The 15,392-nt window shown below is 36.9% G+C and overlaps 2 protein-coding genes across 2 annotated transcripts; one reads left to right on the top strand and one right to left on the bottom strand.

Annotated features, from left to right (window-relative positions):
• Positions 1 to 166: 166 nt before the first annotated feature.
• LOC103443790 (splicing factor SF3a60 homolog) lies at positions 167 to 4,760 on the bottom strand. The gene is made up of 12 exons (XM_008382689.4): positions 4,418 to 4,760; positions 4,133 to 4,246; positions 3,740 to 3,844; positions 3,262 to 3,404; positions 3,080 to 3,176; positions 2,425 to 2,589; positions 1,871 to 1,942; positions 1,427 to 1,585; positions 1,215 to 1,292; positions 960 to 1,088; positions 652 to 798; positions 167 to 583 (listed from the first exon to the last, which is right to left on the bottom strand). Exons 1-12 carry the CDS (start codon positions 4,589 to 4,591, stop codon positions 437 to 439), a joined length of 1,530 nt encoding a protein of 509 aa, XP_008380911.1. The 5' UTR covers positions 4,592 to 4,760; the 3' UTR covers positions 167 to 436.
• A 637-nt stretch (positions 4,761 to 5,397) lies between these two features.
• LOC103443799 (uncharacterized) lies at positions 5,398 to 7,693 on the top strand. The gene is made up of 6 exons (XM_008382698.4): positions 5,398 to 5,635; positions 5,747 to 5,800; positions 6,315 to 6,388; positions 6,547 to 6,664; positions 7,104 to 7,162; positions 7,418 to 7,693. Exons 1-6 carry the CDS (start codon positions 5,531 to 5,533, stop codon positions 7,494 to 7,496), a joined length of 489 nt encoding a protein of 162 aa, XP_008380920.1. The 5' UTR covers positions 5,398 to 5,530; the 3' UTR covers positions 7,497 to 7,693.
• Positions 7,694 to 15,392: the final 7,699 nt, after the last annotated feature.

Raw genomic sequence — 15,392 nt, 5'->3', positions numbered from 1 at the left:
TTTTCAAAGCTGAGTTTTGTAGATTTGTGTTTTTGGTTTTTTTTTTTTCACCCAAAACTGTGAAAAAAAACTGAAGCTGAATGTTTACCAAACATTAAAAAGCTCCCAGCTTTTTTTGATAGCCACTTCTTTTAGAATCACCTCAGTATCAAACCGAGGGTCAGACTGAGCGAAAAAAACACGAAGCAACTCCATAAAGATAGAATATACACAACAGATTCTAGCGGCAGTAGAAGGGTTGATGTGCTTTCAAATGCTACATAACATCGAGATCTTATACTTTTCGTCACTCTTCGCTACAAAAATCCTACAATCTCACCGGCCCCCTCTCAACCGCTTTGCAACCCAGAGACTATGGCTAGGTTGGCACAACCCCACTCCGCATCATTACATAACGTCAAGCAAAGAATGATATAACACCAAACAGCTGCATTCTTTAAATCAGTCCCTGTCGCTGCAGATCGGTGTATGTCTTCTTATTGTATATGTTACCCTCTCTGTCTTCGTACTCCTCTTCAAGATCCGGGCGCCACTTGTTCACACCTTGTCGTGCTTGTATCCTCTTCCAGAGTTCTTTAGCCTCCTGCATAGTGAAATGGTTTAGACTTCTGTAAAATACCAAGCTAGCGAATTATTCGGAAAAGAATATACCTCAATTGATGTGATCTCATTGAAGTTCTTGGTGTTCGGTATGCCAAGGCAACGCATACCATGCTGATGGCGCCATTCCTTAAAATGTCTCTCGAAAGCTCTACGTCCCCAGTAACTGTAATTCCCGCAAATCTCACACTTGAATTCCTGAAATGCATGGATAGAGTTGCAATCACCTGACCTTTAATTCCGCAAATCTCACACGTAAAATAGTCCCCAGGGACCTTGGAAGTAACATGATTCACATCCTAGCGGGAAACAAGAACATATGTAGAACTAAATCATTCTGCAAAATAAAATTAGCTTACCTGACCAAGACCATGAAGCTTATACAGCCAGTACGGAATGGGCTTCCCATCCCAACCCATTGGCAATTTCAGTGGATTGTAAATCTGTTGTTCATCATCATCACTTTCAGTATCGGCCTGCGTCTCTTCCTGTGAGGAATCAAAAACCCAATCAAAGCATTTGTTACAAAACCACTACAAATGTGATCCAACAAAGAAAACTAACCATATGGTTTCATTGATGTCAGCATATTTCTTTAGGGGGTGATTTCTTACCTCTTCACGTTCTGCTTCAATTTCTTCATATGTCAAAGCCTGTTTCTTCATGATGTTGTCTCTTGTTCTTTCAATAGCCTGCACAATTTCCACCGATTATTTTTTGTAAATGTGCACTGATATTCAAACTCAAAAACAATAGAAGTGGGCCATTAAAAACAGACTACAGACACAAACATGTGAGAGTAGAAAATTAGTAAACATATGCCAACCTCACTCAGTAAGTCGCATAATTTTTTCGTTTTAGCCTCCAATAAAGCAATTTCTTTTAAATTGTCAACTTGTTGTGGAGCTGCAGCAGCCCCATTTTGTTCAGCACCATGCGAACCTTTGGCAAAATGTTTCTTGTCCAACTTCTCCAGAGGTGTGTCCTGCGTAACATAAACAAAGAGATTTAAGTAATACGTGGAATGGAAATTTTATCAGAAACAGTGAAAAGGATGTCAAATTATCAGACAGGTTTCCATAAGGATTCATATTTGTGGATAATACATCATTAACAATGCATGCAGTGCAATGATTTGGGTAAGCTAGGGCATCCTGATTTCTGGCTAATTTAATAGTCTTATTGATCCCCATCACAACAAGAACAGAGAATGTACAAGCACATATAATATAGGCCACTTTTCTCGGAGAAAAAGTTACATAACAATCACCTTTGTAAGGAAAAGCCTCTCTGCACGCTGCTGAACAGTACCACCCGTCTTCAGTCCTAATGATGCTAGTGCCTGGAAGAAAAATTAAAGAGATAATACAAGGTAAGTTTCTTTTGTATTTTGTAAGAAACAAATACATAGAGCTCGCTTAAGATGTGTTTTAAACATAGTATTGAACTTGGCTTATATTTTTTTGGGTGACATTAAATTCGTTCTAGTTCTATAATTCCACACACATCTAACAAAATTTATTGATTACAAGAATTTTTAATTCATTTTCAAACACATGTGAAAGACTGCGCAAGTAATTCTGGTAACTATCGATTTTGAATTTCTAAAATGAAGACAGAACGAAACCCTATTCCCTAACTCCTCTCCACTTTTCCCATTCCCTTCTTATGTCTCACTAATACTAAAACATTTGTATTCATTAACAAGTTACTTTGGAGCTTTTAATAATCATTATTTAGTAACTTTTTACCTCAAGCTGTGTGCATTTAAGGTATAATATTTGGCAATAACTTTTCTCTTTAGGTCATAAATGTCACCCTTACCTCCTTTAGCTTTTCCGGACCCACTTCCATAAGTTCTTCCACCGTGCTATAATAATCAAGATCAATCATAGTAAGCTGATCTTGAACATGCCCATTTTCTTGCTTCTCATTTTCCCATCCTTTTACCTTACCATCTGCCCATTGCTCTTCAAATTCAGTTTCAACCTACCAAAAAAAAAATTCCATCGTTCAAAATTCCAAATCCAACCACAGTCCAGGTTCATAGATACCATGGAATTATATCAAATCATGCATAAATGTATTTACAAAAGCCCATTCAACTAAAAACATTAAGTTCACAAAGACAAAGGTAACAATGATAAATTGGCTTCATACATACACACACATTCGTAGAGATTGTTAACATTGTTAACACCCATGTATAACATGAATTACTACTACGGTCAATTGTAATTCAAGCCTTCAAATCATTAAAATATAACAAGGTATGCTCAACTGCGATGTTTATCATTATTTCGTGCAAATTTACTAGAGTACTAGTGAATTATTACATTCAAACCTAAGAAAATTCATAACTGGAAACTATTAAGAATGATAAATATATATTTCTGATTCACTTTCCTATAAGAACAAGACTAAATTGATGCTGTTGCATCACACTAATACAAGTAAAGAAGATAGTATTGATATGAACCTTCAAAAATATCCTGTCAAGATCTTGCAAAGGCTCTGTCCTCTGGAAAAAATATATCAGATATGCGAGTAGATTTTCCATATATTCCCTGTACTGCCTGAAAAAAATAAAACAAAGTCATTCCCAAATTTCATGTACATGAATTAAAAGCAACGGTGGAAGAAAATAATATAACACTTCACCTTGACGACTTCAGCTTGCGAGGAATCTTTTGTGGTTGTGAAATAGTATCAAGGTAAGCAGAGTACTCAATAGGTTCTCCAAATTTGGAATTAATATACTGGTTGTATAGTTCATGCAAGTCAAGGTATCGTCCAAAAGCTTCCTAAAAACAGAACTAAACAAATTAATGAAAGGATAGGAAAGTATAAATGTAACAACTAAATAACCTGAATAAACAAAGATGATAACCAGATATACCCATTTCTGTATTATTTGCCTAACTACACAGTTACTGTCAACAGGAACAAACAAACAACAAAGAAGTAGCATTTTACGGATCAATATTTCCACATCTTGTGTGGAAGCAAAATAACTGAATCAATCTAAGTTCACTCGTCTTTGTAACTTCAAGCATAGTTTACACAGGCATGCATACACATAGAGATAGATACAGAGAAATAAACACAGAGACAGGGAAAGAGAGAGAGAGATAGTGACCTCTCCACTGAACTCGATTTGAGGCTCCTCCTTAAGCAGTGCTTCTTCTTCCTCATTAGCATCAACAACACGAGCAACTGGATGCTTTCGGTGATACTCACGAATCTGCACGTATGGCAAACATTACACCAAAAAACTTAAAATCCAAGGCACACCTACTAATTGATACTCATCGATAAACTACCAAGTACTCGGACTTCTCGTTTTAGAAAATCAGAACGCAAAGCGCACACTCGTACACGCAAAACACAGATTTCGACACAAGCCTCACCTTAAATGAATAAAGCTCCCACTTCAAAAATCCCCAAAGTAGTAAACACCATTACTATCAAAACTATTAACTTTTTCATACAACAAAATCGACAGACAAAACGAAGAGAAAGAAAGAAATACCTCCTTCAATCTATCATAAAATGCGCTGAAAACGTTGGTGCCAGTGGCAGTCTGGCCTCCGAGAGCCGCAATCTCGTCCTTCCTCGCATTATCTTTATCTTCATAGATCTCAATCTGAAAACACACACACACAGAAACCCCCCAATTCGCAGTCAAAATCATAAACCCTAGCCCTAGAGTTTCCGCAATTAAAAAACCTAAATTCCAAAGAATCCACACACATTCCGTACAGTCGCAATCCCACAGAGTGTAGGAAGTGAAGAAACGGAAGGGAATAATACGTACAAGTTTTTCGGTGGTGGAGGTGATGGTGTCGATCAGCTGGCGGACGCGGTGGCCCTGGTACAAGCGGTCCTTGCTGGACGGCGGCTCGTTCATGAAGTCCTTCACTATCAGCCGCTCCAGCCGCTCCACCTCCTCGTGAGCTGCACGTGTCTGCTCCAGCAGCGTCGACGACATCTTCTCTGCCAAACGGAGGAGCTAGGGCTTTGGGCCTCTCTCTCTCTCTCTCTCCCCAAATTTTTAGAGTGAGAAGGAACCGGTGATACGCAAACGACAGCGTTTTATCATCGTTTGAGGGAGGCCATTTTACAGTAAGGCGGTTGCAGAAGTAACACTGCTCCTGCCACCTGGCCGTTGAAAAGAGGAATATTTTCTTGAGAAATTGCAAAAAAGGTACTAAACTTCTTGACTCTTGTGAATTTACCCTTCAAACTGAAAAGTTTTATAATCAACCGCCCAGACATTTATCATCCACAGTTTCGTCAAATATGAGAGCCTGACTTGTACGAGGGTAATTTTTGAGGGCCATTTTCATCGATTCACAAGTCTCTGACCCGTGTTTTATAAGTTTATTCTTGTTAAGGAGTTTATAGAAAATGTAACACAACTGTTAAGTTTATCGATTGTGTATCATATGTTTATTTGTTTTAGAATTTTTGTATAGAAAATGATGAAAAACTTGTGCGGGGAATAGGTTTGTATGTAATATTATATGTACAAGAATAGGAGAATCTTTTTTGACAAAAACGTCACTGCACTTGGGAATGCATGAGAGAAAAAATGACCTCTAAAAAGGGCTTACATGCAAGTCGTGTGCTCATTTAGCAAAATAAAAATTAGACGAAGGTCTAATTTTGAGACCTTAATTTTTCTTCTGGTGGTGTAAATGCACAAAGTGAAAAATCAAGTTGGTCCTTTGAGCAATTTCCCTTTAATTTCTTCTTTTGTTTTTTTAATAAAACCCCGAATTTTCTCAGTATTTTGTGCTGCAGGCTGTAAAGCTCCTCGAAGCCGTTGAAACTTGCAGAGTGAGGAGGAGAGAGAGAGGGATAGAGAGGGAGGGAGGGAGGGAGAGAGAGAGAGAGAGAGAAGGGATATCGGCTAATTTGTGGGAAAATGTGGGGGAAGCTGAACCAATCTGTCCTCGGAGACAATGAAGAGGGAGGAGAGAGCTTACTGGATGAAGAATCTGAGGGCTTGTTTAATCTCTCTGCTACTCAGGTTCCAATTTATATAGCAAATAAAGTTTCAATTTTTAGTGTGATTTTTGCTATATTTCTTTGTTTTTAGCTTGACATTGCTTTTGGGTATGTGGGTTTTTGAGTTGATCAGAGAATGTACGCGTTTGCAGCTTGTTTCTTGGCTGGGATGCTTTGTATGTTCCTGGTATGTGAATTCTTCACCCCTCCAGGCTCTATGTATTTAATTTTTAATTTTTGTTCTTATTATTTACTGAATTTTGTTTTGAATGTGCATTGTTGGTGTACTGAATTATATATAGTGGGAGAGAAATTGGAAATTGGTTTTTTCGACATATGATTCATTGTGTTTTGGTGAAATTGTTGGAGTTTCAGGGTGGAGTTAATATGTAATTGTGTATGTACACTCACTATATTGGAATTTAATTTCTTTTTCGACATGAATGTTGTTGATAAGGAAAGAAAGCTCTATTCATGGGCACGAATCGGGCGATTTTAAACTCGTTTCTGCTTCTTGTTCAGCTAAAGCCGGTTTCTTGTATGATTAGTTATGCATGAGAGGAACTTTCCATCTCCATTTTGTAATACTGGGAGAATAATGCAACCAAGTATGGGGAGTTGCAACTTAATTATGAGAAAAGTAACTTTTGCTTACGATGTTTTGTTACTTCATTTCCTTACAACTTTTGCTTCTTTGGCAGTCGATGATTGTCTTTGCCAAACCCATCAAATTTGCCGTTTTGTTCACCTTCGGCAATTTGTTGGCAGTTGGAAGGTAGGTCAATATGAATCGGTTTGTGATGGCATTAGTTCTACTGTTATTCCTCAAGCTTGTTTAAATTACCTTTTTTTTCTTGTGCATGTGTCTCCGACTGAGTTTGACTAAAATTCATCACAGTCGTTCAGATGCTAACCTGTATTCTTGTTTGGCAGCACAGCTTTCCTGTTTGGCCCTGCACGACAATTGAGAATGATGTTTGATACTGTTCGAGTGTTTGCAACAGCTATTTACCTTGGATGTGTTGTTCTAGCACTCATTTGCGCTCTCTTGGTTAGTATGAAATCTTTATCCTATGATATTATGGAGAAATTTGAGTGAAAGCTACAACTTCGGATATTTTTTGGGGTCTGATTCTCAGTAAGTCGTGGTAATTAAAGGGAGATGGTTCTAACTTCTATACTGTATATATGTGAGCCCACGCGGTTCCTGATTCGACACTTTTTCATCCCTAATGGCCACAATTGTCCAACAATCCACCTTCAATATGTATAAACTAAAATATTGTGTTTCTGAGTGATGCTAGCAAGGTGGTTATGTTGGTTGACTCTTCCTTTCTTTCAACTTCTTGTCTTCACAGCCTCCCGCTTACTGGCTCGTGCCCACTACACATGTCAATTTATCATCACAGTACATGATTATTGGATCTTTCCGAATACATTGATCTATTGGACTGAATTGAAATCTTGACATTTACCTCGTCATCTTGCAGATCCGTAGCAAGATTTTAACAATAATTGCAATCATATGTGAGATTTGCGCCCTTATTTGGTAAGTTCCCCTTTCATGTTCGCCTATTTTACCATATTTTATTTTCCACTTCGGTGAAAAAATGCAAAAGGGTATGCACCCTGTGCTTTTTCCGAATTCAATGTCAAAGTAGCCGAATATTATTTGCACTTTGTGCCATGTCACCCATCTGGAAAAAACTTCCAGCTTGTCTACCTTGTAACATCTTAGTTTATAAACATAATATGGATACTAATGGCTCACCCAGACAACTTATATACGGCTGAACTGTTTCAGGTACAGCCTGAGTTACATTCCTTTTGCTCGAAGAATGGTTTCAGGACTGATGATTCGTTTATGTGACACCGAGCTTTAGATCGTGCAATTCAAAACAGTTCGGGGTTAGACTCTTGAAAATTTTGTGATCCGGTTTGATCTCTTTTAACATTGTTGGTTCAGTTTTTTTGTGAGCTGTTTGTGAGCTGGTTGACCGCTTTCGTTGTGTTTATGGCCCTTCCGGGAACAACAAATTTGTTTATTCTTTTGCTTCATATTCCAATCTCAATTTCTTTTCTTGTTGATGTTCCTTTAACCCTCTCTTTGGCATACAAAATGAAGGACTTACATGAAACTGGGATGGGAAGGTGGTAGTGTTTCAAACCAATAACGTGATGTCATGTGAGTAACTTAAAACACATGACATCGTATTATTGGTTCATAACGCCACTGTACCATCCCGAGGATGTAGGTATATCCTAACTCCAGAAATTGGGATCCACATATAAAAATTTGGCCCAAAAAGGCCCATATAATAGCCCATCTCAGGCAACTGAAAAATTTGTTGGGCCAATAATGGGCTCTGGTTTTCTCAAGGCAAAACTGTCGGCAACATATGGGGCCCAATGAATGCATTCTGCAAATGTACAAGTTCTTCTGCGCCGCCTCTCCTTTAACCAAATTATTGAGGCCTGAAAATGATTGTATGGTGACAAGAGATTTTTCAGTGTGATCAGTACACGAAGTGATACACCACGTGTTACTAAATAAATAGTGGGATATGTGTGCTAAAAAGTTAATAATTTAAAAAATAAAATTTCCCACCATTCCTATTAAAACACGTGGTATACCATTTGTGTTTTCGTCACAACTAAAAATTTCTTGTATGGTGACAGATGGGAACTGAGCACCAGAAAAAGCATGTGAAAAACAAATCCACCCACCTTAGAAACAGGTGCCTACCACATACCAAAATGTGATTTAAGCTACCAAAACTTACTTGCCCAATTGATGAAGTGTTCGTGAGTATCATCATCTTCATCTACCTGTATTAATGTGATTTTCTTTTTTGTTTTCGGACAACAATTCAAAATACATTCCATCGTGGCATCATATACAAACCATCTCAACCAACTTGCTTTTAATCTGGCGGTATTTTTGTAGGGCCGAGCCATCAGACCATGATGTAACGGACTCCTGGGCCCATGGATGGAGGCATCATATGCCCACTAGGGGCAGCTACCATCACTCAACTCATTTTGCAACGGAAAATTGCTCTAACTAAAGATATAAGGGATGTGATATCCACACACCAATTTTTACTTCTCTCACAAATGTTTAATTTCTAGCCGTTGGATTGGATGAATTGAAGAAGATCAAATGACAGAAATTAACAAGGGATGTGAGAGAAGTAAAAAGAGGTGTGTGGATAGCACACCCCAAATATAAAATACCTTTCCACGTGTTGTACATTTCCTACCCTCTCACCTTTCCAAGTCAAGTAAGATATGGACCACTTGAATGAAGTTTTTTTAACCATCTTTATGATGAGCAATAATTATTTTCTTCGTGACGAATGGGGACTATCAAGACATCAAAAAAGAGCCTAAAAGAAGCCCTTGAGAAATAATGGAAGTGTGTTTCATGATGTTGCTTTATATTGCAGCATTCCTTTGTTTTCTTGGATTCTTGGTCCACTCCAAAAGGATGCTCACTGAAAAAGAGAGACTCCTGTGCTTCGTCAAAGTCGTAAAAGTATCCTCGTCGGATCTTTTTTTTGGAATCCTAAGATTCTCGAGATTGTGATCGTTCATTATATATTGTGCAGTCAGTTTTCGTTAGGTACTATTTATATTTAATTTTAAATTTTAAAATTTGAAATGATTTCTGACCCTACGATGTATGATGAACAGTCGGATCCTTCTCCGTCAAAATCGATATAAATTTTGGTAGGAAAAATTTTTCAATACCGGGAATACGACCTGATATATCAAGTGTCATAATACAGTAATACTATTAGTTTAAATTTTTTTTTTTTAAAGTTTACAGCCAATTGTGTTACAAGCCGTATTTCTGGCACTCTGAAAAATCTCTCTTTTGACAAGGATACTAGACTAGAATAAGATTCGGTAAAACAAAACTATAGAAGTTTCATGCTTTCGTAAGATATATTATTCCACGAATGACGTGTCAGGCATCCCGCCTGAGTTTTTATAGTAAAAATCTCCCACCAGCCAAAATAACTAAAAAGCAGTATTGGTGACGGTTTCAGATGCCACCAAATCTTGTATAAAAAAGCCTTGCAAAAGTGTTGCCAAATATATCAAAAGCATTTTTGTTACCCTTTTTTATTTGCTGTTAAAAAGTTGCTTTTTTACCAAGCAAAAGCTAAAAGCAAGTAGAGAACTTCAAGTCAAATAAGCTAGAGGGAATGTGAATCGGGTTTAAGGGGGTTGGTGAGAATAGTTAATCACTTTGTGATGATTCATGAGTGTGACCTTATTCTCAAATTCTAAACAAATATTGTTTAATTATCATTAAGAGGAACTATTAGACTCATTAACCTTAATCCAACAACCAATATAGTTTTGAGCTACCAACCCACTCATATAGTGTATGGTTTATCAACTAATAAGAAACAAACCTACCACCATCTACCCTTTGGAATTTGGAGAGCCATGAGCCACCACCAACATCACACTGGGGCCTCAAAATTTTATTTCTAATACAAATCATATTGTTAATTTCAGTGGCTTTTTCTCGACAAGTCACTTATTATAATGGAGATTCCAACATAGCAGTATATCAAGTCAATTAAACATCACATTTATTTCTGTTACAAATCATATTGATAATTTCACCAATTTTTATCGACATATCACTTACCTATTATGGAGATTCCATTATAGCAGTATATCGAGTCAATCGAACATGCTCATGCATTTTAAGTCTTCGACATGATAGCTCGTGATTGACTTGAGATACCAACTTTGTGGCACTCTCATTCCATGAAATCACATCATCACTACAAGAATATTGACTATTAGGGGAGGTAGATTAGGGCAAAAATATGGATTTGCTTCTATTACTTTGCATTAGGAACGAATGTATGAATCTGCCTCTAATAGAAGTAATAGGGGCGAAACAAAAATTGCTGCTATTAGTTTCAACTATTAGAGGCGAATAAATGGGCCCCTAGCTAATATATTTTTTGAAATTTAATAATTTCACTTAGGTATTTACTTATATATAGTTTTTTTTTTGTTTTAGGTGGATATGTTTAATAATAATAATAATAATAATAATAATAATAATAAATAGGCTTAAATGTCAACATGGTCCCTATGTTTTAATTTATCGGCCAATTTAATCCCTATGTTTTCAATTCGGTCAAATTGGTCCATGTGTTTATATCTGTTAGTCAATTCAAGACAATCTGTTAAAGGACTGTTAAAATTAACATGTGCTAGGCACGTGAGAGGACAAAAACGTAATTTTATTGTAAACCCACTAAACATATGCAATGCATATCTTTAAGAATTGACGCTTCGTTTCACCCACTTGAATACTATGCGATTTAGGGTTCATCCATTAGGTCAGAATTTGTGGGGTTGCCAATTGAGATTTTGGTGACTACTCCAGAGAAGATGACAAGTAGACAAATTGAACCAAACAATCAAGGTGACGATCGTCTTCAGCTTTCAATATTGTTAGGGTCTAGGGTATGACTTGTTGGATTTGTTGTGTGCTTTTATAATTGAGATGGCTTGGTAGACTGGGTAGGGAAATAAGGATATCATTTTACTTGGTTTTTATTGGTTGCAACTTGTCATATGAAACCATGACTACCAAAGTTAGCTCCTTTGAATTTAGATGTTTTTTTTTCTTTTCTAATAACCATAGCATTATGTAATCGGCGTATGCCTTTCTTTAACAATAATGCATATTTTGTTTATGTGTGCAAATTTTCGTCAAGTTATTGAGGATTTAACCCAACCACCATTATCACAAGCTCAAATAAATTATGAAGAATCATTTAATGAATTCCTTGCGGAATTGTTTAGTCAGGTTGATGAAAACAGGTATTGCCGAAATGGTTTTAGCAATGAATTCTTATTTCAAGAAGAGAGCATTGCTTTGTATCATGGTCAACCTCAATATTATTATGATGTACCAACACAAACCAAAGAGTGTGAATATGATGGTGATGGTGAGCAAAAATCGGATACAGAGAATTCCTTTTATGAGGAAAGCGATAATGATGGTGACACTGGTGATTCTGATACAGACAGTTCCTTATATGATGAAGATAATGATGCAATGGTTGAAGATGACAATTTCAATGACAATGCAGGTACACCAGAGAGTTTCACTGGATGCAGTAAGAAACAAAAAAAAAAACAATTGGGAAGCGGATATACAGGTTGAGGATTTGAACATGGATGAGAAGCAGTATAACTTAGATGAATTACATTAGCCACTGAACTCTGATGAAGAAGGACATGGTCGTAGATGCAAAAAGTTTAATGTTGACACTGATATGGAAAACCCATAATTCGATGTTGGGATGAAATTTCCAAGTAAAAAGGTGTTAAAGAAAGCTATACAAAAATGTGGAGTCCTAGGGTCATATAAATGTAAGATAAGGAAGAATGATAGGATCAGGTTGTCTGCTAAGTGCAAGCAAGGTTGCAGTTAGAGGTTGTTTGCTTTTGTGATGCAGGGTGAAAATACTTTTCAAATCAAAAGCTACACTCCTAGTCATTCATGTTCAAAAAGGTTTCTCTAACAAAAACATAACTTTAACTTTTCTTTCTGAAAGATATATGGGTAGGATTAAAGATGATCCTAAGATTAAGAAGACAACGCTTCAGTCAGAGATATATAGAGACTTAGGATATGAAGTCTCAACAGACCTCCTTATAGACTTCCCAACCCAAATACTTCAATCCTGCCAATGTAAGTTATCCTATTACATTCCTTGCTTCATTTTCTTAACACATCTACCAACCTACACATATATTATCAGATACAATTGTTTAATACTTACATTTGCAGTTTCATCCACCTCATAATTTTGTTCAACCAACCATCACTAGAGGCCCTAGAAGGGGCACTATGTGTCCAGGACACCAATTACATGTCACATAGAGACAAGACCAAAACCAAAACTTATTCACAAGCAAACTGGCCTCCAATGCCACAAACAATCCTATGCTCTAATATGTCTAGGCCTAGAGAAGACACCTTCATTATACCAAATGTGACAAGGCCAAGTGCAACCCCAACTTCTTTGCAAGCTAGGCTTCCAATGCCGCAAACAGCCTCAGGCTCTAGTATGTACATGCCTAGCATATCCAGGCTAAGCATACAAACTACAACTTAAACTTCAAGTATGTCTGGAACTTCATATTCATGGAAACCACCTGGCAAAACTGTTTATACAACGACCGCAACTACAAGTTCAAAGAAAAAGAATATTTGATTGTAGTTTGAGTTGTTTTAGTTTTTCTTTGGCAGTAGGGTATCTATGTACGAGAAAGACCATGTAGTACTTGTTTTTGGTGGAGTTCAAAGCAACTTCATTTTATACTATATGGAATTAAAGCATGGGTTTTATTTTTTACGTTTATAAAAGCATGGAATTAGTTTTCTTTGTGATCTTGCTAGAGTTCACTTTGAAGTTGCTTTTTGTTTTCATTTGTGCATATATGAATATATTTGTGATCAAGTTTATGTGCATATTTAATTGGAACAAATGTAGTCTCATTTATACTGAAATCGAACAAGAAGTCAACAATAATCTCATAATTAAAATTTAAATGAATGACTTTCTCTATTTATGTACTTGTGACCAAGTTTAGTGGGTGTCCAATAAAATTAAGTTTTTGTCCTCTCATGTACCAAGCACATGTCAATTTTAACAATATTTTAACAGATAAGATGAAGCTTGGAAAAATGCTATGACATAAGAGATGTTGATGATAGAAAAGAACTCTACTTGGGAGTTAGTTGATAGACCATGCAATAAACCAATTGTGGGAGTGAAGTGGGTCTACAAAACAAAGCTGAACCTTGATGGTTCCATTCAAAAACACAAAGCTAGACTCGTGGCCAAGGGCTACACACTGAAACCTGGGGTTGATTTTAATGAAACCTTTGCCCTTGTGGCAAAGTTGGACACCATTAGGACACTCATTGCACTAGCTGCACATAAAGGATGGAGACTATGGTAATTAGATGTTAAATCAGCCTTCTTAAATGGTGTTCTTGATAAGGAAGTATATGTGGATCAACTGTATGGCTTTGTGATTAAAGGGGCTGAAGACAAGGTATATAGGCTGAGAAATGCCATTTATGGTCTAAAACAAGCACTAAGGGCCTAGTATAATGAAATAGACACATACTTGATTCACCGTGGCTTTCATAGAAGCTTAAGTGAAGCAACCTTATATGTGAGAAGCAAGGAAGGTATCGGTACTTTAATTGTCAATCTATGTAGATGACATAGTATACATAGGAAATAGTGCATAAATGATGGAAGAATTCAAGGCTGAGATGATGTGCAAATATGAGATGTCAGATTTGGGTTTACTTCATCATTTTCTTGGAATGGGGGTAACTCAAACTGAAATTGAGTATATTTATAAATCAGAAAAAGTATGCTTTAACACTCTTGGATAAATTTGGGCTCAAAGACTGCAAGCCAGTGAGCACTCCATTGGTTACAACTGACAAATTGAGAAGTGATGATGATAGTGAACCTGCAGATGAAAGTTTATACGGGAAAATTGTTGGAAGTCTGCTACCAAACCAGATATTATGTTCTCTGCTAGCCTACTTGCACGATTCATGCATAAACCTTCCAAGAAGCACTATGGAGCTGCTAAAAGGGTTCTAAGGTATATCCAGGGAACAATTGATTTTGGGATTGAATATGTGGTTGGAAAGTCTGCTCTATTGATTGGCTACTATGATAGTGACTGAAGTGGATTCGAAGAGGACATGAAAAACACCTCAAGGTATGTTTTTTCATTTGGAAGTGGGGCATTTTCATAGGCCTCAATTAAACAGCACATGTGGCACTCTCAACTGCAGAAGTTGAGTATGTCAGCGTAGCTAAAGCAACTACACATGCCATTTGGCTTATATTTGTGCTTGAAGACTTTGGAGAAGAGCAAGCCACTGCAACTTCCTTATTCTGTGATAACACCTCAACTATAGCTACGTCTAAGAACCCTGTGTTTCATCAGATAACCAAACACATTGGCAGAAAGTTTCACTTCATTAGAGATGCAATTCAAGGAGTGATTGATTTGATTTACTGCAAGAATGAAGAACAGATTGCAGACATCTTTACAAAGGCTCTTCCCAAAAACAGATTCAACTACCTGAGAAGCCTACTTAGTGTGAAATCAGTTAGCAATTTAGAAGGGAGTGTTGAAAAGTAAATTGCTTACTAATTACTTGTTAGTAAATGGTTTACTTAGTAGATTTTTTATTTGTCATTTTGTGAAACTGTTTTCTGTTGAGATAGCTTGAGCTTATATGTCAAGTGTAGGCCTTAGATCAGTTTTCATTCTAATGGCTCAGATGCCTTGTAATTGCCATGTGTCATAATCACAATGGCTTATGTATTGAATGGTGATGATGATTGATGTAAGGAATGAATGAATATATGAAAGTGGAGCACCATTCTAAACGGTTACAATGTTGCTGTTATGAAACTCTCTGCTTCTCTCTCTAGCTAAGAGACCAATTTGATCAAATTGAAAACACATGGACTAAATTGGCCGATAAAGTAAAACACAGGGACCATGTTGACATTTAAGCCTAATAAATAAATAAATAAAGATATTAACTCCCAAAATCCTAATTCTCAAATACCCATGCACTCACTTCCCTTTATTTCTGTCACTTCCAAATCTTTCGAGACGCACACACCCTCCATCTCCTCCTTCCTTCTGAACTTGTATTTTCCTTCATTTCTTCCTTC

This window comes from Malus domestica, chromosome 01 (genome assembly GCF_042453785.1).
Source record: "Malus domestica chromosome 01, GDT2T_hap1".
Lineage (NCBI taxonomy): Eukaryota > Viridiplantae > Streptophyta > Magnoliopsida > Rosales > Rosaceae > Malus > Malus domestica.
The sequence above is the reverse complement of the archived record's forward strand: the minus strand, read 5'-3'. Positions and strand labels throughout refer to the sequence as shown.

Coding starts and splice junctions, on each gene's coding strand:
- LOC103443790 (XM_008382689.4), bottom strand. CDS start 4,591: ATGTCGTCGACGCTGCTGGAGCAGACACGTGCAGCTCACGAGGAGGTG. Junction 3,177..3,261: donor CGCAAGCTGAAGTCGTCAAG/GTGAAGTGTTAT, acceptor TATTTTTTTCAG/GCAGTACAGGGAATATATGG. Junction 1,293..1,426: donor TATGCGACTTACTGAGTGAG/GTTGGCATATGT, acceptor GAAATTGTGCAG/GCTATTGAAAGAACAAGAGA.
- LOC103443799 (XM_008382698.4), top strand. CDS start 5,531: ATGTGGGGGAAGCTGAACCAATCTGTCCTCGGAGACAATGAAGAGGGA. Junction 5,801..6,314: donor GGATGCTTTGTATGTTCCTG/GTATGTGAATTC, acceptor CTTCTTTGGCAG/TCGATGATTGTCTTTGCCAA. Junction 6,389..6,546: donor AATTTGTTGGCAGTTGGAAG/GTAGGTCAATAT, acceptor CTTGTTTGGCAG/CACAGCTTTCCTGTTTGGCC.